The 27,998-nt window shown below is 48.4% G+C and overlaps 1 protein-coding gene and 1 long non-coding RNA gene across 2 annotated transcripts in view; one reads left to right on the top strand and one right to left on the bottom strand.

Annotated features, from left to right (window-relative positions):
* LOC122372890 overlaps positions 1–27,998 on the top strand; it is a 69,540-nt gene that overhangs the window by 8,955 nt on the left and 32,587 nt on the right. Inside the window, exons 3-5 of the mRNA XM_043350556.1 lie at positions 924–1,018; positions 1,266–1,388; positions 25,274–25,490. Of these exons, the coding sequence (XP_043206491.1) occupies positions 924–1,018; positions 1,266–1,388; positions 25,274–25,490 (435 nt within the window). The remainder of the gene's footprint in view (positions 1–923; positions 1,019–1,265; positions 1,389–25,273; positions 25,491–27,998) is intronic.
* On the bottom strand, positions 2,339–7,578 carry LOC122372888. Its single transcript, XR_006254941.1, has 3 exons — positions 7,185–7,578; positions 4,889–5,009; positions 2,339–2,432 (listed from the first exon to the last, which is right to left on the bottom strand). It is a non-coding gene; the product is annotated as an uncharacterized LOC122372888 (long non-coding RNA).

Here is a 27,998-nt window from a genome sequence, read left to right as displayed (position 1 = left end):
CGGCTGTGTCGGCACTGTCTGTGTATGGTGTGTCGGTTGTGTCGGCACTGTCTGTGTATGGTGTGTCGGCTGTGTCGGCACTGTCTGTGTATGGTGTGTCGGTTGTGTCGGCACTGTCTGTGTATGGTGTGTCGGTTGTGTCGGCACTGTCTGTGTATGGTGTGTCGGTTGTGTCGGCACTGTCTGTGTATGGTGTGTCGGTTGTGTCGGCACTGTCTGTGTATGGTGTGTCGGTTGTGTCGGCACTGTCTGTGTATGGTGTGTCGGTTGTGTCGGCACTGTCTGTGTATGGTGTGTCGGCTGTGTCGGCACTGTCTGTGTATGGTGTGTCGGCTGTGTCGGCACTGTCTGTGTATGGTGTGTCGGTTGTGTCGGCACTGTCTGTGTATGGTGTGTCGGCTGTGTCGGCACTGTCTGTGTATGGTGTGTCGGCTGTGTCGGCACTGTCTGTGTATGGTGTGTCGGTTGTGTCGGCACTGTCTGTGTATGGTGTGTCGGTTGTGTCGGCACTGTCTGTGTATGGTGTGTCGGTTGTGTCGGCACTGTCTGTGTATGGTGTGTCGGTTGTGTCGGCACTGTCTGTGTATGGTGTGTCGGCTGTGTCGGCACTGTCTGTGTATGGTGTGTCGGCTGTGTCGGCACTGTCTGTGTATGGTGTGTCGGTTGTGTCGGCACTGTCTGTGTATGGTGTGTCGGCTGTGTCGGCACTGTCTGTGTATGGTGTGTCGGCTGTGTCGGCACTGTCTGTGTATGGTGTGTCGGTTGTGTCGGCACTGTCTGTGTATGGTGTGTCGGCTGTGTCGGCACTGTCTGTGTATGGTGTGTCGGTTGTGTCGGCACTGTCTGTGTATGGTGTGTCGGCTGTGTCGGCACTGTCTGTGTATGGTGTGCTGCGTGTGTCAGCTCTGTGTCACTGCCGGCAGTGGACTGCGCACTGGTAGTGGAGCTCAGCCACCCGGACGAGTCGACACGGCGCCAGGCGGCGCGCCGGCTGCTGGCGTTACTGCGCGCCGGAACGGTAAGCCGGCCGGCTACCGACCTGATCGGCGCCACCGAACCACATGGCTGCTTACCACTCACACTTTTATGTACATTTACTATATCTTGCGCCCTTACTAGAGCTGAATTCTTGAACAGCTAATCTTCAAAAATAAAACTGAAAATCTTTGCCCGGATGTTTTGTTTTGGTGCTCTGTATGCTGTGTGTTGTGGCTGTGCCGGCGCCAACGGTGACGGAGATGCGGCGACCCTCGGTTCACTAGCAGGTGACCGGGGAGGTGGCGCGCGGCGCGCTGGCCGCCGCGCTGGCCGGCCGCTCGGAGCGCCTGGTGCGACAGGCGCTGCGCGTGCCCATCCAGCGGTGGCTGGAGCTGGTCGGCGCCGAACCGGTGAGTGGTCGGTCGCCTCCAGGCGCCCGCTCACCCTGCACCGTCATACTTTCGTCTCATTAGCTGACGCGCGTTCCATGTATTATTAACTGCCGAAACAGGGCAAAAAAAAAAAAACGGCAAACGAGCCATTGATATAACGCCGACCACTGTTTTGAAAAGCGCCGGCTCCCCTGCGTCCTTAGCGGTAGCTAGTGCTGCCACCTATGTAGCGGTGGTAAAAAGAACCATCGAGGAACTACAGATCAAGGGACTGATTCATCCATGGTAGGTCTATTAACCCGCGCCGGCCGGGGGGGGGGGGGGTGGTGTTTGAACAGTGAACATCCCTAGTAAAAAATCCAATTGGATCCAATTGGACAATCCCATTGAGCTTTCAAATAGATTGTCCAATAGGATATCCAATGGGATCCAATTAGATGTCCAATAGGATATCCAATTGGATCCAATTAGATGTCCAATAGGATATCCAATTGTATCCAATTAGATGTCCAATAGGATATCCAATTGTATCCAATTAGATGTCCAATATGATGTACAATTGAATCCAATTAGATGTCCAATATGATGTACAATTGGATCCAATTAGATGTTCAATAGGATATCCAATTTGATCCAAATAGATGTTCAATAGGATATCCAATTGGATCCAATAGGATGTCCAATAGGACATAAATGGATGCCCTATTGGACATCTGATTGACTTCAATAGGTCAGTCCAATTAGACAATTTTATTGGAAATAAATAGTACAGCCTATAAAAAAAAACTTGTTGAAAATGATCCTTTATCCTCACAGAATCCAGGAGCCTCGCTCAGTCAGCTGCTGCAGTTCGCAAGTGCACGTTCGCCTCGATCTTCATTCGGAAAGAAATAAAATGGAAAAAATGGAAAATGTATTTCTTGAATAAAATATAGCATGCATTTATCATACCTACAATGTCACAGCTTGTCACAGTCTTGTGTATAAGCTCATGTATCAGGTCATGTTCGCCGGCCAGGTGTGTCTCCGTTGGTGCAGCGGCCTGCTACACGTTGCGTTCCCCTGCAAGAAGAGTAATATATATTTCTTAAATTATAGAGTTGCTAGCACTTCGTATTCAAACTGAAAACGTTAACCTGCGCACCGACGGGGGGGGGGGGGGGGCGGGAGGGTATCCGCCCCCTGAGATTTTTTTCGCAGATAGCTCAAAAACGGCGGCGCGTACCTATTCCGACATATCGACACCTTTTTTTAAACCCCACATCCCCCTCTCCCGTGAATTTCCCGTGAATTTCCGGGAGGCACGAAAGATCTCCTTTTAAAGGTAGTGTGCCAGCTTTCTTGGACCGTATGGAGTTAATGGCCCAGATAAGGAGAACCGGATTTTTAGAACTTATCCATACCTTCAAAACTCATGGAAACGTCTTAAATTCTTCAAATTTTGAGTACCCCAGTGCGAAATTCGCCCCGACGGGTTGTCGGTCGTACCCCAACCACATTTCACACCACTATGAACAATAAATGCACACACTGAAATCGCTATTACCGATATGCTCATCCAATCAAGTTTCGATAAACCCGTTCATCATCATCTCCTGCGGTTTCGAACACGCCTGTTAGGTGGCTTCTGATGCTCGTCGAGGTCGGAATTTCCAAATACGCGTGGTGCGTCGGGCCGCGCGCTCTGACTTCGGCCAATAAAAATGCGTCAGCTGATCATTGTCATTTCTGCCACTTGCGTGTGGTGAAATGGGGTCATAACTTTTAAGACGGCTTTTTCATATCAATTATTTTACATAAAATCATATTTCAAACCATAAATAATGTTCGACAGCCAAATAAAAGAAACAGTACCAATACGGGCTTACAGTTTAAGGCTCGACATCGTGTTGTCTACGATTAGACAGCTGATAACTCATTCCCGTACGTCGCATGGTCGTAACACTATAATGACCTTTGCTTATTGTCACAAGTGCGCCGCATTCGCGATTGTTGCCCGACGCCTGTTTGCAGGTGAGCCCACTACAGTTGTTATACATATCTAAAAACCGATAAACTTTTAGGCGAAAAAGGCACTATTCCAGGCCCATTTTTTATTTTTTTTTGCGATATTAGGTAAAAACAGAAGCTTCTTATCCTAGGAAAAATAAAATGGGAAATCTTTCAAAGGTGGCACACTACCTTTAAAAGTGCCCAATCGTCCGATCCTGATCAAATATGTGTGTTCGTAGGCCTGTTCTGGTATTGCTTGATCTGCCAAGACAGACAAACTTGAGAAAAATCGAGTGATTGTACCTTTTTTGAAGGTCTCTAACCAACTTGTCTGAAATTCACAGGAGAACAAATGTGGGGTTTAAAAAAAAGATGTCGATATATTCCGTATAATGTGCCAAAATATTATCCCCATATCACCAAAGGTCAGGTCACCAGGTCAGGTCGTGACCTTACCTCAGAACGTAAATTTTTAAGTTTGCGGTCCCCCAAGGTCACAGTTTTTCACATAGGATCTTGACATTCACCGCAAGTAACAATTATATCAAGGGCTACAACTTGTATATCTCGGATTTTTTTCATATCGATGACCCAAGGTCAGGTCATTTTTGCAACCGGCCCATCATAAGTCAATCGGAGAAATTTCAACTTGCTCTGAGTGCCATCCTATGACTTCAATATGCTCAAGATCATGGTATTACAGGTCCCTGGCGGTGATTCCGCCGAAACATATCACTTGTAGCGTTTGGAAGGTGATCCCCAGGTCATCCGAGGTCACCTGAGGTCACCAACGTTTTTTTCTGCAATAACTTTTGATTGAATGGTGATAGACTTCAAACGACATCCAATGTGTTCGTTTACTCAATGCAAATCGCTTGATATGCAACACGACCTATTTGGGTCAGGTCATGACCTTGACCTGAGGTCAAATTCTTGACCTGATGTCAGTTTGACCTTTCGAAGTCATATGATATATCATTCGACACGCCTTGACGGGTCAAGAACAATAGCATTTGAATCGTTCCTCTATCTTTTCGGGAACAGAAGTTTTAGCAGAAAAAACTATTGCGAAATTTACGTTGTGAAAATCGTAACATTTTGTCTTCGGTGACCTCTGGTGACTTTGTTTTTTACCTGACACAAAAATGGCCTGGTTATTTCCTCTAGATCTTGTCTCGCCCTATACAACGCCGTTTGCCGCTTGTCGCTACGATGCTTAGTTTTCGAGATCTCCGGGGGGGGGGGGAGGTCCGATACCGCCCCCCCCCCCGTCGGAACTAATGTGGCTCAGACCCCCGTCGGTGCGCGGGTTAACCCCATGGGTAAGCGATGAGGTCTTCCCAGCAGAGCGCGGGTTACTCCCATGGGTAAGCGAAACATCACTGTCTGTCGCACGACAAGTCACAATCAAAGCCTGGATTCACCTATATTGATGACTGATTTACAAGGCACGAATTAGGCAAACAGATTTCGGATTTGTTTAACCATTGCACCTCTTATTATTAGGTAGGTACTGTCACACTTACCGGCCTCATCGTCGGTGTGGGTCTTCGACCTCCGTTTTGCCACAGCCCTGGCATCCACACACGCCTTTGATATGGCAGTCGCTACCTGACTTCTTCATCTTCATGTTGGCCTGGCAGACAGCTGCAACAGTCGATATTATCAACAAATGTACATTCATTTAATCGTATAGACATCTACTTTTAAAATGTGGGATGGGAAGCTCAAGCAACTGGCAACTGATTAAGCGACGTGTGACAGTTTAAGGTAAATAATGCAGCAATGACTTTGTTTAATCGTTAATCATGAATTGTTAATTAATCATTTCTTTCGAGAAGGTCGTTATATAACCAACGTTTCGCGGTGTAATGGCTTTATCGAGGGTTACACACAAGCAAAAACGGTAAAAACACTGATGAACATTTCGCACCCGCTCGATTTTATCGGCCTAGGACCAAAAATTATACCGCCAATCGAGATATCTCGTTGAGAGCAATAACGACTTTAAGTAATTAACGATTAATGCCCGTCGGTAGCCGTGACTTTGCGGACTTCCGATGCTCTCAACGCGTCATTACGGAGCGAGCGAAGCGAGCGGAGTCTTTCCTTAGATTAACGGAAATTTCTGAGTATGAGCGGCCGGCCGGCCGGCCGGCCGGCCGTGCGGACGCTTTTGCGAGGCTTATATCTCAGTAACCACTTGACCGATTTACACGCGGTAATTTTTGTAGGGTAGCTTCATTCCTTCTACCAAGTATTGGACTATTCCCGATGCATGTGGGTGACCCCTTATGCACGTGCCACGTGCAAAACGAAGAGGTGTCAGTTTGGTAATTGTTGCAATATCTCGGTAACTACTTGGCCGATTGCGCTGAAAGTTGGCATGTAGGTAGGCACCCACTAGGCACTGCATGTCCATGTGCCAGAGTTGGGGTGCTGCTGCACGTGCGCACGTGCAGGGGTCGTTTCCAGATCTCGAGAACGGCTGGACCGATGGCGCTCAAATTTGGTACGCGGTTAGGGACCAGTTAGTAGGGTGCCGTACACAAGTCAGTTGGGACCCATTTTGCACGTGCGCACGTGCAGGGTACCGCTCCCAGATCTCGAGAACGGCTGGGCCGATTGTGCTCAAATTTGGCACATCGCTAGAAACCGGTCAGTAGGGTGCCGTGCACAAGTCAGTTGGAGGTACCCCCTCGAAATTTCGCACGTGCAAGACTCGCCCCCTCGCTCGCTCCGTTAGTCGCCCCAAAAGGCGCTATACTGGTTTTATTACGGAGCGAGCGAAGCGAGCGTAGTCTTTCCTTAGATTAACGGAAATTTCTGAGTATGAGCGGCCGGCCGGCCGGCCGGCCGGCCGGCCGTGCGGACGCTTTTGCGAGGCTTATATCTCAGCAACCACTTGACCGATTTACACGGGGTAATTTTTGTAGGGTAGCTTCATTCCTTCTACCAAGTATTGGACTATTCCCGATGCATGTGGGTGAACCCTTATGCACGTGCCACGCGCAAAACGAAGAGGTGTCAGTTTTGTAATTGTTGCAATATCTCGGTAACTACTTGGCCGATTGCGCTGAAAGTTGGCATGTAGGTAGGCACCCACTAGGCACTGCATATCTATGTGCCAGAGTTGGGGTGCTGCTGCACGTGCGCACGTGCAGGGGTCGTTTCCAGATCTCGAGAACGGCTGGACCGATGGCGCTCAAATTTGGTACACGGTTAGGGACCAGTTAGTAGGGTGCCGTGCACAAGTCAGTTGGGACCCATTCTGCACGTGCGCACGTGCAGGGTGCCGCTTCCAGATCTCGAGAACGGCTGGGCCGATTGTGCTCAAATTTGGCACATCGCTAGAGACCGGTTAGTAGGGTGCCGTGCACAAGTCAGTTGGAGGTACCCCCTCAAAATTTCGCACGTGCAAGGCTCACCCTCTCGCTCGCTCCGTTAGTTGCCCCAAAAGGCGCTATACTGGTAGGTATGATATTGAAATACACATCACACGACAGGGAAAACTGATCAAGGAACATGATAGTGAATGTCTGAAGTCAATATATCTTTCCGTTTTGTCGCATTACCACAGTAAGTTGAAAATAGTTGGATTGTTTTCGAAAAAATGAATTGTTAAAATAGGTCAAATATTGACCTAGGGCCAAAAAATATACCGCCAATCGCGAGATCTCGTCGAGAGCAATCCGTTAGTCTTTTCCGCTAAGCTCTACGTTCCGGTTCCAAACGTGAAAGGGTGGGGTCGCCCCCCCCCCCCTGCAAGAGCGCAGCGAAGGCAGCAAAACACGGAGGCGAGGGTAAAAAAAAAACACTCACCAATGACGTCGTTCACAATCACCGGATCCAGGCGCGGCCTTGCCTCCTTCAAAGGGTGTGCGTTTGAAGGCTGTCCCGTAAGGCTATGGGTGGCCAGCGTCTCCTTCCCGACAAGTTTCGTTATGAGGGACCTGACCACCAGATGTTGCGTCTTTGGGGTAGCCCCCCAGTTCATTGTCTTGAACGTAGTTTTATCCATGTAGTTAGGTGCTGCTGCCGATAAGAACGAAGAATAGTAAAGACACTATAGCACAGAACGCGTCCGAGAATGTTAATTTCCACTGATATGAAAAGCGGTGGGACTTCCTGACAACCCCATGGTAACATTTTGCCCTATTACCTTCTCAGACTCTCGCTGGAAGCGTGGGATTTTTTTTCGTGGGAACCACCGTGGGAAAATCTGATAGGCGATTGGGTCATTTCAAAACATCCAAATTTAGTTGCTTTGGTGGATTAAATTGGGCGTGTCTTGCAACAACCGTGAAGCACACCTCCCGACCTATGCCTACATCATGTTTTGGTTGCAATAACTATTGGTAACATATGGGAAGATACAAAAAAGATGCAAAGTTTCTAACGAAAACTATGAGACGTACCTAAAAGTTTTGATTTCAAATATCGACAATATGACCCTAATAGGAAGCGTCGAACGTGAAAAGACATTTCTCTGACAGGTAGAATAGCACTAGTAAGACGCCTTTATGGGCGTGAGAATCACATTATAAGTTATAATGTGATTCTAACCCTCTCCATTATAAGTTAACCCACGAGCCGCTGGGGGGGGGGGGGGGCATAAAGTTGCCCCCCCTTTACGTTTTGTATATCTCCGAAATCTGATGAGCTACGAACGTGAAACTTGGCATAGCTTCAAATGAATACCTAGGCAATGTTTGAGGAAAGTTTGCTGGTTGTAGCACCTAAGATGACGTCACAGTGACGTCATAAAGTTTTTTCGTTTTCCAATATGGACCGTTTCTGATGACGCTGAGCATGAAACTCAACTGTAAATGAACTAGACAGCACCTGCTGTCATCCTAAAACATCTATCTACACTTCCATCTAGTTTCTGACCAATAATCGACCCTTTATATTCGGTCCCATATATCTGATGTATCGTGAGGAATATGAGAGTCGCAAATCTATACTTTCACTTATGACGTCACTGTGACGTCATTTCAAATGGGATCGACACCAAATTTGGACACAACCTCGGCTAGGTATTCCGAAAGATGTGTGCAAAGTTTCGCTTTTCTATCTCTTCGCGTTGCGACGATATCGTCGCAGAAGTAAAGGGGGGGCAACTATATGCCCCCCCCCCCCCAGCGGCCGGCGGGTGGCGCGGAGGCCCAGCGGCCGCCGGGTTAAAGGGACTGTCCCACCTTTGCATTAGTTCTGAGTTGAGATAGCCAAGTTAGCGGCCAGGTTCAGAAACCACTATACATCCTGGTCGCAATATCCTCAGTTTCGTGGTGCTAAAGAAATTCGTTCCCTTCATTTGAAAAGTGGGCCTTAGCTAAGGCCCTATCTCTTAACCCTCGCCCGTATAGGGGGGGGGGGGTCGAACGGACCCCCCCCCCCCATGGTTTTTCGCGAATAACTCGCGTAAAAAGCGGCTGATCGTGACGAAACTTTCAGTACCCTCGCGTTCATCAATTTTACACCTACCCTGAAAATTTCATGACCCTGACCCAAATGACCTTTGACCTGTGACCTACTTTTCGAGACCATGTTTGGCCGGAATCGCGATTCGGCGTATGTCGGCTCGCATTAGCCGCGCGTTTGCAGTCTTTTCGTGGTTTCAAGCGTTCAAACATGTGATATGATGTTGCCCCCATGCATTAGGGTGGGTGTCAAGGTCACCTGAAGGTCAGGTCAGGTCATTGACCTTTGATGACCTCGGTTCACTTTTTCGAGTTTTACATGTTTCTAGGCCAGTTTTTAGAGCTGAATTCGAATTTAGCAACCATATGAACATTTACGAAGTAGTTTTGGTGCCTTCGTAACATGTTACGAAGCTGTCAGAGGCGGTTGCCACCTACTACGAACACCCTTACTGGTTGACCTGACCTGACCTGACCCGACCCGGCCTAAATGCATGAAGACATCATCTGTGATCAAAACTAACATGATATTCGTGATCAGCACCCCGAAAAACCCCATAGCAGCCACACTTTACGACGTTCTAACAGGTCCCGATTTTCCCGACTTTTGGGTCATTGACCTGACCTGCAAGGTCAACCAATGACCTAGGACCTTAAAATTGGGTATCATCGGCTTCCTCTCGTCACGGGCAACACGCTCGTTTTTTCCGCGAAGCTCTAGCTCGATCAGGGGCGAAACGGCAAGGGGGGGTCCAACGGACCCCCCCCCCCCCCCCCTTATACGTTCGCGGCTGGAAAAACACCAATACGGGCGAGGGTTAACTATTAACGGCCATTTGATGACGTCATTTGCATTTTGAACGCCTGTCACGCATGTGAAGTTTCACTTGATTTACGAATAAGCTAATCAGAGACACTTGTTATTGTATGAGCCGCGTCATATTTGAGAGCAAATACCTATATTTGCTGCCAAATTTCCCCCACATTGACATGAAGTAAATCCTTCATTACGTCACAGATCCGATCTAAATGACGTCACGATGAAATATTAAAGTCGCAATATCTCAAAAAGTATACAATGAAAACGCGTAAAAACTTGCAGAATTCGTCACAATATCATGAGTAACATTTCCGAATCCTAAATGGTACTTTTTTGAAGGTGGGATAGTCCCTTTAATGGGGGAAATTTAACTTCTGCTGAATGCAACCCAATCCCCACAATATGCTCAGGATCATGGTATTACAGGTCCCTGATGGTCATTCTACCGAAAAATATCACCGGTGACCTTTGGAAGGTGTCCCTAGGTCATATGAGGTCACCTGAGATCAGCAACGATTTTTCTTCGATAACTTTTGCTTGAAAAGAGATAAAGCCTCCGTTGGACGTTTATCGTGTTTGTCTCGCCATTGCGGATCGAATGAATTTTCAACTTGACCTTTCCAGGTCATATTATATATCAATCGATGCGCCTTAACGAGCTAAGAACAATGGCGTGAGAATCGTTCCTCTATCTTGTCTGGGTATAAAGTTATTTAAGAAAAAAAAAACTACCAGAAGTAAAAATTAACATTTTTCTTGGTGACCTCTGGTGACCTAGTTTTTGACCTGACCGAAAAATGACAGAAGTACTTTCTTACTGGTTTTTAACGCTCTTTCGAAAGCCGTCTACCGCTTGTCTCTACGACGCTCAGGAGTCGAGTTAGACGGGGGCGTAAAACCGGCCCCCCCAGGCCCCACCCCGGCCCGCTGCATTACAGATGGAGCACCGGCCCGGCGCGGGTTAAAGAGATGTCCAGAGCGCTGTTCGGCTGCTGCTGTTTTATCAGCAAGAAGTAGTTCCACAACAGCCCACCAGAGGGATTTCCATTGAATCGTGCTGTCAACCATATTTTCCTGGCGCTTCTCGGCCGCTGATTGGTTGACAGCACGATTCAATGGAAATCCCTCTGGTGGGCTGTTGTGGAACTACTTCTTGCTGATAAAACAGCAGCAGCCAAACAGCGCTCAGGTGCGTGCTGTACATATACAGTGTATAGGCAAAGCCGCAGCAAATTAATTTGTGATAAATTGTTATTTAACTATAAAGGGGGTAAATAAGGTAATGCTAATTTCAATGTTTGAGAGATACTGTCACCATTTTTCACCTTCACCCCACCATTCTTCACTCCTGCAGAGTGCAGTAGAAGTTTAGTTATTTTTACCCGCACACTAACTGGAGACTGATCCACCTTAGACAATAGACAATAGACATTTATTTCGCACAAGATCCGACATTTCGGCTTTTCACGTGTACACGTCTGTTTTTAAAACACAATAAAAAGGAGTATAAAAGGGGATACAAGCCACTCTCACGCTTTCAAAACAGAACACCATACAACATTCACGACACACCTAAGCGGATTAAGCCCTCATGTTCCGATACAGCGCCGTCCTGAAAGACTCTCGAACACGTCTGTTTTGGCACACGTCGTTATACAGTTTCACTCCGCTGTACGCGAGTTGGCGCCTGCCAGTCTCCGTTCTAATGGCAGGGGGCCGCAGCTGGTTGTTGTGTCGTGTTTGATGTTCATGTCTGTGGTCTGTGGCAGCGATAATCGAGTACAATGTTTCTGGCAACTCCGATGACACGACTCTGCGAACCATCTGTGCCCGGTGGTACTGCGCCAGCTGAGATGACGACAGCCAGTTGAGACTCTTGAGTACTTCAAAAATGTGATCAAACTTTTTCTTTCCACTGATGACTCTGGCACCGAAATTTATGATTTTTTGAATTCTTTGGAGTTCCGTCTTACTGCACGTGCCGTAAATCGACACACAATACCTAATGATGGACATGACCAGCGCAGTGACTATTGACTTCAATGATGCCCTCGGCAGAGAATGTCTCGCATGAGTCAGCGCCACTAGACTGCCGCTGCACTTTGCCACTACGTGGTCGACGTGGTCTACAAAGGTCATGTGCCTGTCCATATAAAGCCCTAAGTTTTTGACCACTCTCGATTCCTGAATCGTTGTTCCACAAAAATTGACTGATATGCTCGGCTGGTTTTTTAACATCGCCTTGGTTCCAAAGACGATCATATGCGTTTTGCTTGCATTCACTTTGAGACGGTTTTCGTTAAACCAATCTGAAAGCTGGCTAAGGGCACGTTCAAGTTTCACAATCATATCAGACAGGTGTCTCTTTTTGCCAGATATGAGTAGCTGCGTATCATCAGCGTATTGAATGATTTCGACTCCGTCAATATACAGACCCATATCGTTAACGTAAATGGCATATAGCAGACAGCTCAGCGACCCACCCTGATACACTCCTATGTCATTGGGTAGTGTGTTTGACATGATCGGTTCACCCTCGCTCCCACTAACTTTGACCTGCTGAGAATGACCAGCTAAATAGTTTACGAACCAGTTCTCATCGATTCCATAGAGTGCCAACTTCGCTAGCAGTCTGTGGTGGTCAACAGTGTCGAAACATTTGGAGAGATCCAACATGACCAATATACTGATACAGCCCTCATCCATCCCCCGATAAATGCGCTCAGTCACTACAGCTAAGGCGGTTTCGCTCGAGTGTGACGCCCGGTAACCGTGCTGGTTCGGTGTGAACAGACAGTTATCCCTAAAATACTGAACCAGCTGTCGCTGCACTATTTTTTCTATAACCTTCATGATAGCCGGTAAAATTGATAAAGGGCGATAATGAGATGGCATTGACGCGTTCGCAGTTTTTGGCAGCGGCGTAATTACGGCATGTTTCCATGACTTTGGGACTTCTCCACTACTCAAACTAAAATTGATCACGTTCAGCAAGACTGGTCCGACGCCGTAAAAGAATTTCTGTAACATGTGTACGCTGATGCCCTGCACGCCCGTGGATGTGGAGGGTTTCATGCCATGAACAACTGTCATCAGCGTGTCAATGTCCACTGTGTCAACTCTGAACGCGCCAGTATGCACCCGAGGCAGCCGTACTGCCATTGGCTGTGTCGGTCTGGGCACACTGCTGGATGTAGTTTGGCCAATCTGAGAGAAGTACGCGTTAAGTGCGTTCGGCGTGACTCTCGGTACATCGTTAGCTCCCTTGTTGCACCCTATAACAGGTTTCAACACTCGCCACATTTTCGCGGGGCCCGCTTTCCTACACTCTCTCTCTAAATGGGCCGCAGTATCTGACCGTATCGCCGCCCGACACTGCCGGTTGATTGCCCTGTACCGCTCGCGTCCGGCGGCCGACGTATCTGCGAGCGCTCGGCGCCCCTGGTGGTGACACACGGACGCGCTGCATCGGCGCCACGTTATCCAGGGCGCATATAAACACACGCACAAACGCCTCCCACGCTGCCTCCGTGCTACCGCTCGTCCATACCTCGTTCCAGTCAGCGCGCGACAAGGTGACGTTGAACTCGGTGACATCAATGCGACTTAGACACCTCTTATGCACTATGGCACCCCTCCCGGCACGACGATCACAGCCCTGGCGTATCATTAGCCTGGTGTAATCATGGGGGCCACCCAGATGACAGCGAGTAACACCGGCTCTCACCACTCTCTCACTCTGACTAATCGCTACGACGTCAATCAATGAGGCGGCAGGCCGGTATGTAGGTTTCGTTGGATTCACAGGCACAAGTCCGTTCGATCGTAGCGTTTCCAGCAATCTGGCCCCTGGTGTCGCATCCCCGCCTTTCAATAAGCACGCGTTGAAGTCCCCTGCAAGTATCACAAGCTTGCGAGGGTGGGCAGCCTTCATAAAGTTCAGCTGGGAGTTCAGATCATCCAGATCCGCGGTTAATTGCTGCACGGTATTGGTCGGGTGCCTGTACGCCGTAGCGTACAAAAAATGGCGGTCGTTTCCGAATTGCATCTGAGCCCATATGATCTCTAAATTGGATTGCTTCTGATTCTCCGTTACAGGCGTGGGAATGATCGCAACATTCACCTTAGAGCCCACCTTAAAAGAAAATGCAAATAGATACTTACTTTTGTCGATGTTGCCCTGCTTGAGATGTACATACGAGCTCCTCCAGCAGCTCTTCATTCCTCCTTTTCAGGGTAGAACAGTTGGAACATTCCTGCGGCAGAAAACAGCAGCCACTCTTGTCACATCATTGTTCTTAGTTCATGAAAAAACAAGAGATGGCACATCAACACTGCCATTGAAAATTGTTGTTATGCTGTTAATATTTGGCAGATATATTTATACATAGGGCAACCACAATGGATTATTAGAATTCACAAAAATCACAATTTATTCGAAATCAACCATGGTTTTAGGAGTGCCTTGAAAAGTAAAGGGTAATGGCAGCCTCCACTGAAAACCTTGACTGGACCTCAAATGAATTACAGTGTAGTAGTCATCAAAACATTGCTGGGCAAACCTGTTATGTGTGCATGTGTGATTCACCAATTTTGCACCAGTACAACCAAGGTTAGTGAATATACCTACCTGGTGAGTGATCTGCTTCATTACTTCGCCAGCACGGATTCTCTCCCTCTCCTTCAAGGCAAGGATCTACAAAAACATTTGAGATGGGTTAGTGGTTCCCAAGACCACTAACCACTATCAGTTCAATTTGCAATGACGAGAAGTCGGTCATAAAAATGAAATCTAAGCTTTCAAAATGAGTCTGGATATGATGTATATGATAGATCTGGCATGTGGATGGTCACCTGAGTGGATGATGACCTGTGACGTCACAACAGGGGTCAGCATCTACCAATTAGAAAACACTTTGGTGAATCATAAGGAAAAGCATGTTAAAATGTGAATATTCAGTGGCGGTCGCAGGGGGGGGGGGGGGGCATCAGGGCCATGGCCCCCCCAAAGGCAAATCAGGGGGGGCCATCATATCATTTGGCCCCCCCCAAACAACCGATGGGCCCCCATGGCCGTATGGGGCCCTGGCCCGTATTCGATTGTCACGAGGCTCGAGAAACCCACGCCAGCCATTAACAGCTCCCATACCAGTCTTTGAGGGTCCTACACTGACCTCTGAGGGCCCTTCAGTGGCGGTCAAGCGTCCACATTGACCGCTGAGGACCCACATTGACCTCTGAGGGCCCTCCACTGGCCTTTGAGGGCCCCTAAGCCGGCCTCAGGGGCCCAACCGGCCTCTGGTGGCCTCATTTCTGTGTCTCGAGTCCCAAGACTAACCTTTAAGTGTCTCTGAGGGCCCCGCACTGGATTCTGAAGACCCGATGTCGGCCTCTGAGAGCCCGCATCGGCCTCTGGGGCCCATCTTGGCCGTTGAGGGCCCTCCGCTGGTCTCTGGGGTCCAACGCCGGCCCATGCCGGCCTTTTAGGGCCCCACACTGACCTCTAAGGGCCCGATGCTGGTCTGTAAGGACCCACATTAGCCTCTAAGGGCCCCCCGCACTGGATTCTGAAGACCCAATGCCGGCAGCTCAGGGCCCCCATCGGCGTCTGAGGGCCCATCTTGGCCTTTGAGGGCCCTCCGCTGGCCTCTGGGGTCCAACGCCGGCCCATACCGGTCTTTTAGGGCCCCACATTGATCTGAGGGCCCCATGCCAGCCTGAAAGGACACACATTAGCCTCTATGGGCCCCGCGACCCGATGCCGGCCTCTAAGGGTTCGCATCGGACTCTGAGGGCCCATCTTGGCCTTTGAGGGCCCTCTACTGGCCTCTGGGGTCCAACGCCGGCCCATGTCGATCTTTTATGGCCCCACGCTAACCTCTGAGGGCTCCATGCTGGCCTGTAAAGACCCACATTAGATTAGCCTTTGAGTGCCCAATTCGGTCTCTGATGGTCTCAAACTGCCCTTTGGAGGCCCTGTACTGGTCTCTGAGGGCCCTAAACTGGTCCCTAAGGACCCAAACCAGCCTCTAAAGGTCCCACACCGGCCTCTGATGGTCCCATTTCTGTCTCTGGGACCCAAACTGACCCTAATGTGCCTCTGAGGGCCCCGTACTGGCTTCTGAAGGATCGATGCCGGTTTCTGAGGACCCATAACGGTCTTTAAGTGCCTCATACCGACACCTGAGGCCCCACACTAGCCTCTGAGGGGGCCCAAAACTGGCCTATGAGGTCTCTACACCGGCCACTGATGGCCCTATTATGTTCTCTGGGGGCTCAAGCCTTACCTTTGGACGTCACGCACTTGCCTCTGAAGGCCCACATCAGCCTCTGGGGCCCTACCTGGGGCCTTTGAGGCCCTTCGCTGACCCTTGGATCCAACGCCGGCCTCTGGGGGTCTGACACCGTACTATAAGGGCCCCATTGCAGCCTCTAGGCGATAGGTATCGCTGAAGCGCTATCGATGGGCCGAAGTAAGTGTAGGAACCATGGGTGCAGTGGGCGCAGTTGCACCAACAATAATTCTGCATAGGGTGCAGACAATGTATTCTGCATCCACAATAATCTGGAACAAACCCCCTTTTCTCAGCAACACTACTTTCCATGCAGCACGACAAATTTAGGATATTTTGCCCACTATCCATCTTTCGAAGCATTTGCTACTGTAATGGTCTTCAAAACTTACATTTGTGCTCAAGTACCTAAAAAACAAAAATGAAACGGAACACGTGTGATTGAACAGTGAACAGTGAACAGATACCGATGACCCACTGTCAAAAGTTTTAGCACGATGATCTCAGAAAATGGCAAAGTTAGCCGTCTTTACTTTTGCGTTAGTCCATTCACATTTGCGTGAGTTATTGGCATTATCAATGCTTTAAAATGCACTTATCGGTACCTTTTCGATATGGAACATCCTCAAAGCTCGCAGTCGCAATTAGCCTCCGCTCGGGTGCCGCTCCCTACCCCCCCCCCTCCCCCGCTTCACCGGCCATGGCCTGGATTTCTGCACCCGTGCACTACGCCCGTGGGCCCCTTCTAGCACCGGGCCCCCCGGGTCAGCGCAGGGGCCCCTTTGCCAAGTTGGCCCCCCCAAACTCCAAGTCTGCGACCGCCCCTGTGAATATTCGAGTCTTTATGAAGACATGTCATATATATGCATCCACAAAAACCTGCTTGACCATTTTTCTTGGACCTATGACGTCACAGGAAGGTCAAATAAGGTCAAGTTGTACCGGTTTACAACGAAAAACAATTTTTTACGTAAAAGGGACTTAAGTCACGTAAAGGATCATGTTCAGTCAGCAAGCGGTTGATAAGAATCATAAATATTACTCCTGACTGATTTCAAGCACAAATACTGAAAATATTGTGACGGCATAAGAACAGTTGCTACTTTTTCAGTCATTCAAATGGCTATATCTCAGGCAGTTTTAGAGATATTTTGTTAATTTTTGGCGTGTGTAAGGCCAGTAAGGGGTTCTCTAACATACATTCCGGTTTTTTAAATTTCCCCAAATTTCAAAAATATCTCAAGAAATGTAAATTTTGAGTTAGAAAATCCCTAGATCTAGAAATTATTATATTTTGGAAATTTCGAGACAGCCATTTTGTTTGCCATACTTTTTTATACCTACGGTCCAATTTTTGAGTCGCTAAGTTGAAACCCTGATTTTCTGCGATTTTTCTCTGTGAACAACTTTTTCGACGAAAAATTGCCGAACATGACCTCAGTTTTACCTCTACAGCCCGTGACCTGAGATGACCTTGGACCTAATTTTTCGGGAGTTGTGTAAAATTGATGTCCGGAGAGGTACTGAAAGTTTCAAGTCGAAGTTCGCAGCCGTTTCTGAGTTATCTCCGAAAAACCAGAGGGGCCCTTTGCCCCCTCCCCCCCCCCAACGGGTCGCGGGTTCAAAGGACATCGCTGCTCGAACAGCTTCCCACCCGACCAGGCCACCTCATTCATGTCTTCCTTCGACCAGTGGACACGCCCTGGCCTGAGGCCAAAGGTGGTGGACTGGCTGTTTTCCCGTCAATTTCATTATCTTTTTCAGTTTGAAGGGCAGTAAAACCAAGCTAAAGGGCGGTTAACGGTGAATCATGATGTGGGACCTCTTATTATCTGCCTTGGTAAGAATTCGAATCAGGTTGCGGATTAATTGATGCCCTTTCCTTGTCGCTATCTTGACAACTCTCCTCACCACTTGGCAAAGGGCGGTCGTTGTGATCGAGGCCGGGCTGAGTCTGCCACCAAGTCCCAGCTTATAACGCCTGAGGCAGATATGCTGCTAGGCTGCTGCTGATGTCTAGCTGTTGACAGACCAACTTCTGGCTCATGCCACCATGCCACCAACACGTAGCCTTACTACGAAACGAGAGACTGTACTCCCTTTTCTCCACTGCCTTAAACGAAACCTATCAAATGAACCCGTCGGCTATTCGACTCTTACTCAGAGTAAGAGTCATTTCGCAAGGTCAGGTCACTGCTGAGGTGAGAGCAGATACCAAAGGCATGCATTCATCCAATTTTCCAGCTTCTAACATTAAAAAAGAAACTGTAAGAGCAGATATGTCGGAAAAATAGATGTCCGGATAATTTCGTTATACCCTGTAGGTCACAGGTCAAAGGTCATTTGGGTCGGGTTCATGAAATTTTCAGGGTAGGTGTGAAATTGATAGATGCGACGGTTCTGAAAGTTTCGTCGCGATCTGCCGCTTTTTACGCGAGTTATTCGCGAAAACCTTACGGGGGGGGGGTGCATCAACCCCCCCCCCCCCTCGCCCTGTGCCGGCGAGGGTTAAAGGGACTATCCCACCTTTAACATGGGGTTTGAGTTGAGATAGCCAAGTTTGCGGCGAGGTTCAGAAACCACTATCTATCTAGGTTGCAACCCCCGCGGCCTCTTGGTGTTGAAGAAATTCGTTCCCTTCATTTGAAAATGGGCCTTGCGCAAGGCCCTATCTTCAACATGGAGCGACCGTTAGTGTGACGTCACCTCGTTCAGTCATTCTGATTTAAATGGGTTTTTTCGTTGAAAAATCGGCGCCGCAGTGATAGTGCATCGCCGATTCTCGAGGCACTTGGTTGGCGCAGCGTGTCAAGCCTGGTTACCCGTCGCGATCGTATGGGCGTTTTTAGAGCCCTGCACGACCCCCGCGCTCCGGTGGCGATCCGGTCTCTGTTCGTGGCACGCAGTAGCGTGAGTGAGCGCGCGACTCGGTCCATTGTTGCCGGAGCGCTTCAGCTGCCTGGATTTCGCCTCTCCATGTCGCGACGTGCGTTCTCGTACAGGGCCGCCTCCGCTTGGAATAGCCTGCCGTCATCCATCTCCGGCTGCAGCCGCAGAACCGCTTTTATCTCTGCGCTGAACAAGCATGCACCTTAGGGCGTCTTCCCCGCATTTTGTTTTTAGGGACATATTCATATAGCGTCTTTTATCAGCGTCACATGCTTTCGCATATTTTAATGTCTTTATTTTAGCTTTCATGCCAATTTGTTTTTTATTATCTCACCGACGTAACCTCATCTGTGTACTTGGTCATTGACAAGAATCAAACATGAAGCCACGTTTGTGGGATGATTCGAAAATATACATCTGAAATCTGAAATCTGAAAAATCGCTTAAAACTTGGTCTGAACTTTGTTGTGGTGCCTACAGAGTAAAAAGAATCAGCTTTATGACAGTAATGTGGCCTGGGGAAGGAGGTAATTTTGGGCTGTGACGTCACATATTTGAAAGTTTGTGTTTGGAATATGGGAAGCCTAAGATGTTTAATGAAAAATAAATGCCAGAACCGTGTTCCTGGTCATCCAATCTATAAAGTCGGGCACAATTTAACTGGTTTTAACAACATTTTAGAAGGTGGGATAGTCCCTTTAACACGCGCAGTGGAAGGGGGGGGGGGGGCGGATTTCGCCCACCCCTCCTGTTATTCGCCAATAACTCGCGCCGCAAACATAATATTAATGTGAAATTTCGGCTACCTGTCGAGAATTGAATTGCGGATCTTTTCGTGCAAGAAATAAGAAAATCGGTTCACAACTTTTCTAGTAATAGCGGTGTAAAGTCAAACATCCTGCCGCCGCGGCGGCGCGGCGGCGCGGCGGCCGGCGCTAGCCGTTACGCGCCGCCTGAATTGTAGACTGTGCCGGGGCGGGACGGTTCCGTCTTTACATCGAGCTCCTTACCGCTGATTATATTAGATTCGCGTCAAATTCGGTGAGAAGACTGAGAAATGTACAGGCAATCATATGGTCAAAGAATTTCGAAAATCGGCCGGTAACAACTTGAGTTATGAGTGTGTAAACACAAAATTGTGATTGCCGCGTTTCCCGCGTCGGCCGATCCCGCTTCAGGCGGCGACATCTTACCCTTAGCAGACTTCTAACTGCCATATTTATTGTTGGATCATCTAGAAATTCACCATACATACTCACAAATGTTTGTTCTTTCGTATAGTGAAAGAAAAAAGAAAATCGGCCGGTAACTTTTTGAGTTATCGGCGTGTAAACGCAAAAAAGTCGCTCATATGGCAGATTTGACCACATTTGACCTCATTTGACCTTGAAGATATTGACCTAGGGTCATGAAATTCACACACAACAGAGTTCCCCATGGCCTCCACCTACCCTCTAAATTTCGTTTTTCTAGCTCCAGTGGGAGCTGAGATCTTAGGGGGGGGGGGCGACATCCGCCCCCCCTTCCACTGGGCGTAGTACTCGCAACCCTTCCACTGCGCGTGTTAACCCGCGCCCTGCTGGGGGTCCTGGATTTCCACGCCCTGCTGGGGGGGTGTTTGAACACCCCCCCTTCTAACTCGGCTCCTGGGCCACGTAGCGATACGCGGAAGGCGGCGTTCGAAAGAGCGTCAAAAATAATGAGGAAATCACTTCGGTCAATTTTTTGGTCAGGTCAAAGGTCAGGTCACCAGAGGTCATTGAAGGCAAATTTTCGCCGATTTCCAGGTCGAATGTCGAAAATTTCCAAGAAGCCAACGCATAACTCGGGAACCAATAGAGCTACAGCGCCGCGGAAAAGCGCATTCGATAGCCCTATTAACGCCCTTTCTGAGTAATTTTCTCAGATTTGACCTAACGTCAACGGTTTTGCCTGCAGGGGGCAAAAACTGCAAAAATAGCCGATTTTTTCGGAAACAGTTTTTCTGCAATAACTTTTGACCCAAGCATTGTACGAGCTTACTTTTACCGGCATCGTGTTCCTCTCGTCAAGACGCATCGAACGAACTATAATTTGACCTTGAAAGGTCAACTTGAAAATTTGACCTCAGGTCAAGGTCATGACCTGACCGGAAAGGGTCATGTTGCATATCAGTCGATCCGTATCGTCGAGCTGAACACATCTAAGGCGTTTTCATCGTTCTAGCATGCCTCTATCAAAAGTTATTTGCGAAAAACTGTTAGATACCATTCGTGACCTAAGATGACCTCAGGGCATAAACAGGGGTCACAGACACCATTTTCATGTTCATTGTGTCTAAACCACTTGTAATTCAGTGTTTGGGGGTGTTTATAATGTCTTTCGTCCAAAAGAGGCGCATTTCAATTTTCTCCCATTGACTTATAATGGTGAGGTCGCAAAATTGACCTGACCTTAGGTCATCGATATCAAAATTCTGAGATATACATTTTGTACATGCTAATGCTCTTAGCAATCGCTGAAAGTTTCAAAGCGATCGGTCACTCGGTGTAGCTATGACAGACATTGAAACTTTTTATGAGGTGAGGTCACTTCGAGTGACCTGGTGACCTGACCTTGAATGACCTTGGTCTGAAATTTTCACAACATGTGTAGAATTGATGTATGATAAGGTGTACCAAAAACGGCGGCGCTCCGCGCCGCCGTTTTTGAGATATTCGCGAAAAACCACAGGGGGGGTGTTCAAACACCCCCCCCAGCAGGGCGCGGGTTAACCCTATTAGTGGCAGGGGGGTTGTTTTCATCCACCCCTCAGGTTTTTCGGGAATATCTCCGAAACCGCTGAAGCAACGATGCTGAAATTTTCTGACTTTTCCTAAAACTAAATTGGGCACATTCCCTGAAAATTTCAAGTTCATACCTTTACCAGGGGCGGCTCCAGAGCACTGGGAAGTGGGGGGTCCTATTCGTGAAGCGAGTCATTTGGGCGAAGATCACGATGCTGATGTATTATAACTGTATACACCAGTTATACGAACAGTGAATGAAAGGTATCATGTGATAACATATACAAAGTTATTGTGCAATGTGCATCCTCTTTTGACACGTTTTTGCTATAATAGGCGGATCCAGGCGTCCAAAAACGGGGGTTATATTTTACCTCCCAACATACAGGGTGTCCCAGAATTACCCGGACATTTATTTTCTGGCTAAAAGTACGATTGCGCTCGATTTTAATGATATACAAGCATCATACTTTTATAAGATATCCCTTAGCTATCGAGCTTGGGCACTGTGTGCTTTTGGTGACCGGTAACGACTCGAGTCAAGTATTATCCAGAGTCAAGTAAGAGTAGTCCTTTTCCGTTTTCAGCTTAAGCCACTAATAGGCAACCATGGTAAATCAACTCCCGTTTTCAATTGTTAATATTAACAATTGTCTCAAATAAAACTTCAACATCCCGTTTTCAACTTTGTAAACGGGCTTTCGGCATGGTTTTTGCTGGAGAGCTTCAGCAGCTCATCTGCAAACAGTTAGGATTGAGCAAAGCGCAATTATATCAGCTAACGAAGCCAGAGAGAGCAAGAGATAAACCTGATTGACAAGCTTGGGCTCGGCCAAAAAGGGCCATGCACCAGTTGTCAAACGGGTGGTTGCTTGTCATGGACAACAAACGTCACTGATCTAGCTAAAAACTAGCTAAACGATAGATCAGGATTATCTAAAGAACATCAGTCTACTTTCCACCACTATCTTCGCAAAATTTTGGAATTTGGGGTCCCTCGCCTGAAAAATATGCGAAAACTACGGGAAAAGCAGCGAAAATCACTACAATTCACCCCAAAAATATAACATATACAACAAAAAATTAAATTGAAGCACACTTTGTGGTCTAACGAAGGTATTCTGTCATTTGAACCGCCCGAAAAAGGCGTGTGTAAACGTCAGATGGCCACAACGCCCCAACAGCAGAAACGGCCAGGCACCCGTCGAAAATCAAATTGTGAGACATTTTGAGCCACCGTGCACTCATTGGGCTTGATATGATGGCCCAACGACAGCCGTTAGCACAGAGTACTACTGCGGTAATATTCTACCAGTACAAAAACTGGATGCCGTAAACCAAATGGCCATGAACGGGTTTGTTTTGGAAACCAAATCTGTTGGAAGCCAAAGGTCCTGCCATGTTCAGACATGGAGCTTCTCCACTTCAGATGTAAAAAACGCGGCAAAAGTGGTGTAGGCAGCAATTTTTGTTTTGGGGGATAATGCTTTATGACCTGGGAACACTTTGATGTTAAGTTTATCTTATATGATCGTATTATCCTCCGGCAACAGGTCAAAGAAAACAGGCCTTCACCCAGTTTCGGGAGAGCCGTAAAACAACTGAGACCTGCAATGGCTGGCATTTTCAATCATTGTCGGCTGATCTTGTAACAAGCGTATCTATTGCATGTGCTATTTCACAGCCAACCTAGTTGACTATATAGGACAATAAAAAGAAAAAAGCGCAATCATGTTTGCCTTATTTTATACGCTAATTAACAATGTCCGGGTAATTCTGGGACACCCTGTAGGTGCCCTGACACCGCCTATGCATGACCAATACAATTGTAGTCGTTCTCTCATAAGAAAATTGTAACATAACAAGACCATTGCCACCCTTTTTAGAAACAGTACCAACAAAAACCTTATTTACTATACTTTTTGTGTACCCCCAATCTCAATGATCTGTATCCGCCTATGATTTTTGAAAATGCATATTTTTAGGATCCATGTGAATTCCTGGTTAATTCTCTATCGATCGGCAAAAGTTGCGTTAAGATTGCAGTTCAGAAACCTGGCCGTGAAAACAGTCTAAAATGTATCTGCAATTTGCCCGTTTTTACCCCCCTCTACCCTCCCCCTTTTGACATTTTTTAATTTTTATTTTTTAGAAATGTAGATCACGTTGAGCGAAATCGAATGCCGTTTGAATTTTGAAAATCGGCCCGTTAGATCTCGAGATATCAAGGGGGGTCGTAAGCAGCCCCCCCTGCCACTAATAGGGGTAGCCAGGAGCCTGCCACTAATAGGGTTAAAGGGCCTACCCACCTTTAACATGGGGTTTGAGTTGAGATAGCCAAGTTTGCGGCGAGGTTCAGAAACCACTATCTATCTAGGTTGCAACCCCCGCGGCCTCTTGGTGTTGAAGAAATTCGTTCCCTTCATTTGAAAATGGGCCTTGTACAAGGCCCTATCTTCAACATGGAGCGACCGTTAGTGTGACGTCACCTCGTTTAGTCATTCTGATTTAAATGGGTTTGTTCGTTGAAAAATCGCTTAAAACTTGGTCTGAACTTTGTTGTGGTGCCTACAGAGTAAAAAGAATCAGCTTTATGACAGTAATGTGGCCTGGGGAAGGAGGTAATTTTGGGCTGTGACGTCACATATTTGAAAGTTTGTGTAGAATATGGGAAGCCTAAGATGTTTAATGAAAAATAAATGCCAAATGCCAAATGCCAAAGTTTTGTTCCTGGTCATCCAATCTATAAAGTCGGGCACAATTTAACTGGGCTTGAAATGATCTCACGCATGTCAAAGTGTTTTTATTTTAGGCAAAATAAATATCTAAAACAGTAAAACAAGCTTTCGGCATTACGCCATCATCAAGTTTTGGCGTAATGCCTTGATGATGGCGTAATGCCGAAAGCTTGTTTTACTGTTTTAGATATTTATTTTGCCTAAAATAAAAACACTTTGACATGCGTGAGATCATTTCAAGCCTCGTTATATTAATAATAATCATGCCATCCATCCTCGCCCACATAAAAACAATTTAACTGGTTTTAACAACATTTTAGAAGGTGGGATAGTCCCTTTAAGATGGCAGCTGAAGTAAATTCGTTCACGAGACGTGGAATACTTTCAACCATCAGCTCTATTTTTAATGTTAATGCAAGACATTGTGGGACGAACCGCTGTCAGAAGAAGCACAAAGAAGTTAGACCAGTTGGTTTCATTCTATGCATAGTCTTGCATGTTTCAGTGTTGAAAGTTGTTTTGGACCAAACAAAGTTTCAAAGTTTTGTTGTGATCGACCGCTTTTTGCGCGAGTTATTTGAGAAAAAAACAGATGGGGTCCATTCGACCCCCCCCCCCCGCCTATACAGGGCTAATTGTGTAAGTGCGAGGGCTAATGTAAGTTAATCGTTTGCGCCGCTCCACTGCTGTACTTGGCTATTATTTTGTTTTTGTTTGTCGATAAAATGAACTAAAGCTGCGCCACTGAGCTGACGGAGCTGCTGGCTGACGGTCTGTGCTGCTGGCAGCTGACGGAGCTGCTGGCTGACGGTCTGTGCTGCTGGCAGCTGACGGAGCTGCTGGCTGACGGTCTGTGCTGCTGGCAGCTGACGGAGCTGCTGGCTGACGGTCTGTGCTGCTGGCAGCTGACGGAGCTGCTGGCTGACGGTCTGTGCTGCTGGCAGCTGACGGAGCTGCTGGCTGACGGTCTGTGCTGCTGGCAGCTGACGGAGCTGCTGGCTGACGGTCTGGACGGCGGCGCCTCGGACGAGGTGGGGTGGCTGTGCGCCCGCGGCCTGGCTGAGCTGTTTGGCCTGCAGCGGCGGCGTGCGGCCGGTACGGCGCCGCCGGCCGCTCTGCTCACCGCCCTCCTGCCGACCGCATGGACGGAGGCCACCGCCCACCACCTGGCCGCCCTGCTGCCGCACATACTGCCACCAGGTGGGTCTCTGCCCAACTGGCAATACTATCTAATCTAATTTACTTTAAAGGAAGACCTTAATGCAATTAAGGTTTATATGCATGCGCTGACTTCACCTGTCATTGGGTTTTTACCCGTTGGTGATCAATACATCATACAATTGTTTCAAATTATTGGTTGATGTGTTAAACAGTGATTTTTGTAGCTTGGATGTGTAACACTTTATGTAATTTATTTTTAGGTCAAACATGCTGTTAGATCTTGAAAATCGTTGCACCTGATTGTACAGTCGTGTACAGGTTGATGGTCCGCTACTCTTTATCCACCGGGTTCCTATGGCTCAGCATTGGCAGCAGCCGCCTGGTACCGGTAGGCTGTGCCGCATGACTCGAAAGTTAGGCGGCACAGTCTACCATCTTTGTTTGACATCGGCTCGGGTCGCCGGGTGGAGCACTTTGTAGACCAGCTGTTGCGTCAGACCAGCGCGGGGGGAGGGGCTCGTCTCGGTGGTTGGCGTGGGCTGGCGAGTGGTGTGGGGCGTTTGGTGGACCATGGGGGCTGGGCGGGTGTGTGTGGTCACTTGCTGCATTGCACATTTTGCATCGCTTAACAATTGCATTCCTGTTTTTGTTAAGCACAATGCACGGAAGACCCAGCGAATATAATTTACTTTACTTGTGCATCGTGCAAAACGTGATTTGGCACGGTATCGAGGCAACCATAGGTCTTGTGCCACATATATGCATGCTATTTAGGCAATACGTTTATGAAAATGGTAGATTGATTCTGGATGTCAATTCGTATGCTAAATGTCGACATGTATTAAATGAACGAATGAATGAATCAATCAATCAATCGACAATCGACATGTAGGTATAAAACCGTTAAAATGGCTCGCAACCACTAAAATCAAACCAGATCCTAACTCGGAAAAGCAGCCGGAGCCCCGATGAGGCTCGAACCGGTACTCCACGTTGAAAGTTTTGCCAATGATCCATCATCATTCCACCAAGCTAGAGCGACCGGCACCTGAACCAACAAAAAAATTAATTGACTTTGCCGCCGCCCGCCCGGCCCCGCCGCCCGCCCGGCCAGACTTTGTCCCGACCATAGCCACCATCCGGTGTAGCCCAGCGTAGGAGTGCGCGACTGTCAAACTGACCGGTAGTGAGGGACCCGGTTCGAGACGCTTCGCGTGCTGGATGTTTATTTCTGTGTGGGAGGCTTTGCGATTAGTCCACTTTTCAGAAAGATTATTTGGTGACTGACCTGTTTTCTTTCTTTGCTGCAATTCATGAGGAGACCGTATGGACTAGTAATGTCAATTACGGAAAATCGGAATACCGATACCAAACCAAATACCAACCAAAACCGTGGAGAAATACCGAAACCAAACCAACTTGGGAACATGAGGAAAATACCAACTTTTTACCGATTTCTTAGCCTCTTAAACATCAGCGAGGGTTCATAATACCAACAAAATACCAAACACATTAGGATTGAAATACCAAATACCGAGTTGGTATCGGTTTGTTATCGGTATACCAAAAAGTTAGTATCCGATTGACATCTCTAGTATGGACCCTTACCTGTCCTTCCGCACCCCACTTGGGAGATGGGTGTTTGAACCCCCCTGGGTTTTGTGAATGTCTCTAAAACGAATTTTTGGAGGGGGGATTACGATCGGTTCTATTCGACAAGTGACCACACACACCAAGCCCCAGGTCCGCTCACTCCCTCCCCACATTACCCCCCGCCCCACACCACACCACACTCCAGCCCGCCTTATCCACCGAGCCGAGCCAAATCGACAGGCCTGACCCTTACCCCCCCCCCCCCCAGCCGGTGTAACGCAGCGTCCGGTCAAATCGCTATAACAGGCGACCCGAGCCGGTGTCATACAGTGTGGGTAAGCTGTGCCGCTTCACTCACGGGTCATGCGGCACAGCCTACCGGTACCAGGCGGCTGCTGCCAATGCTGAGCCATACTGGAACCCGGTGGATGAAGAGTAGCGCAGGGGCGGATCCAAGGGGGGGGGGTCACATGGGTCATGGCCCCCCCCTTGAGGCCCGGGGGCCCAAAGACCTGCCAGGGGCACCACCGGCCTATCAGGGGTATCACAGTCCTGACAGGGGCACCACAGGACCGCCAGGGGCACCACAGGCCTAGCAGGGACACCACGGGCCTGGTGCCCCTGGGCCCTGACAGGACTGTAACGCCCTTGACAAGCCTGAAGTGTCCCCGGCAGGCACGTGGTGCCCCTGACAGGCCTGAGGCGCCCCTGCAAGGCCGGTGGTGCCGCTGGCAGGCCTGTGGTGTCCATGGCAGGCCTGTGGTGCCCTTGCTAGGCCTCTGGTGCCCCTGACAGGCTTGTAATGCCCCTGGAAGGACTGTGGTGCCCCATGGGCCCTGACAAGCCTGAGGTGCCCCTGACAGGCCAGTGGTGCCCTTGCTAGGCCTGTGGTGCCCCTGGCAGGCCTCTGGTGCCCCTGACAGGCTTGCGGTGCCCTTGGAAGGACTGTGGTGT

Source organism: Amphibalanus amphitrite, unplaced genomic scaffold (genome assembly GCF_019059575.1).
Source record: "Amphibalanus amphitrite isolate SeventyFive unplaced genomic scaffold, NRLGWU_Aamphi_draft 001414F_arrow, whole genome shotgun sequence".
NCBI classification, from domain to species: Eukaryota; Metazoa; Arthropoda; class Thecostraca; order Balanomorpha; family Balanidae; genus Amphibalanus; species Amphibalanus amphitrite.
Note: the sequence above shows the minus strand (reverse complement) of the source record. Positions and strands in the feature narration are given on the sequence as shown.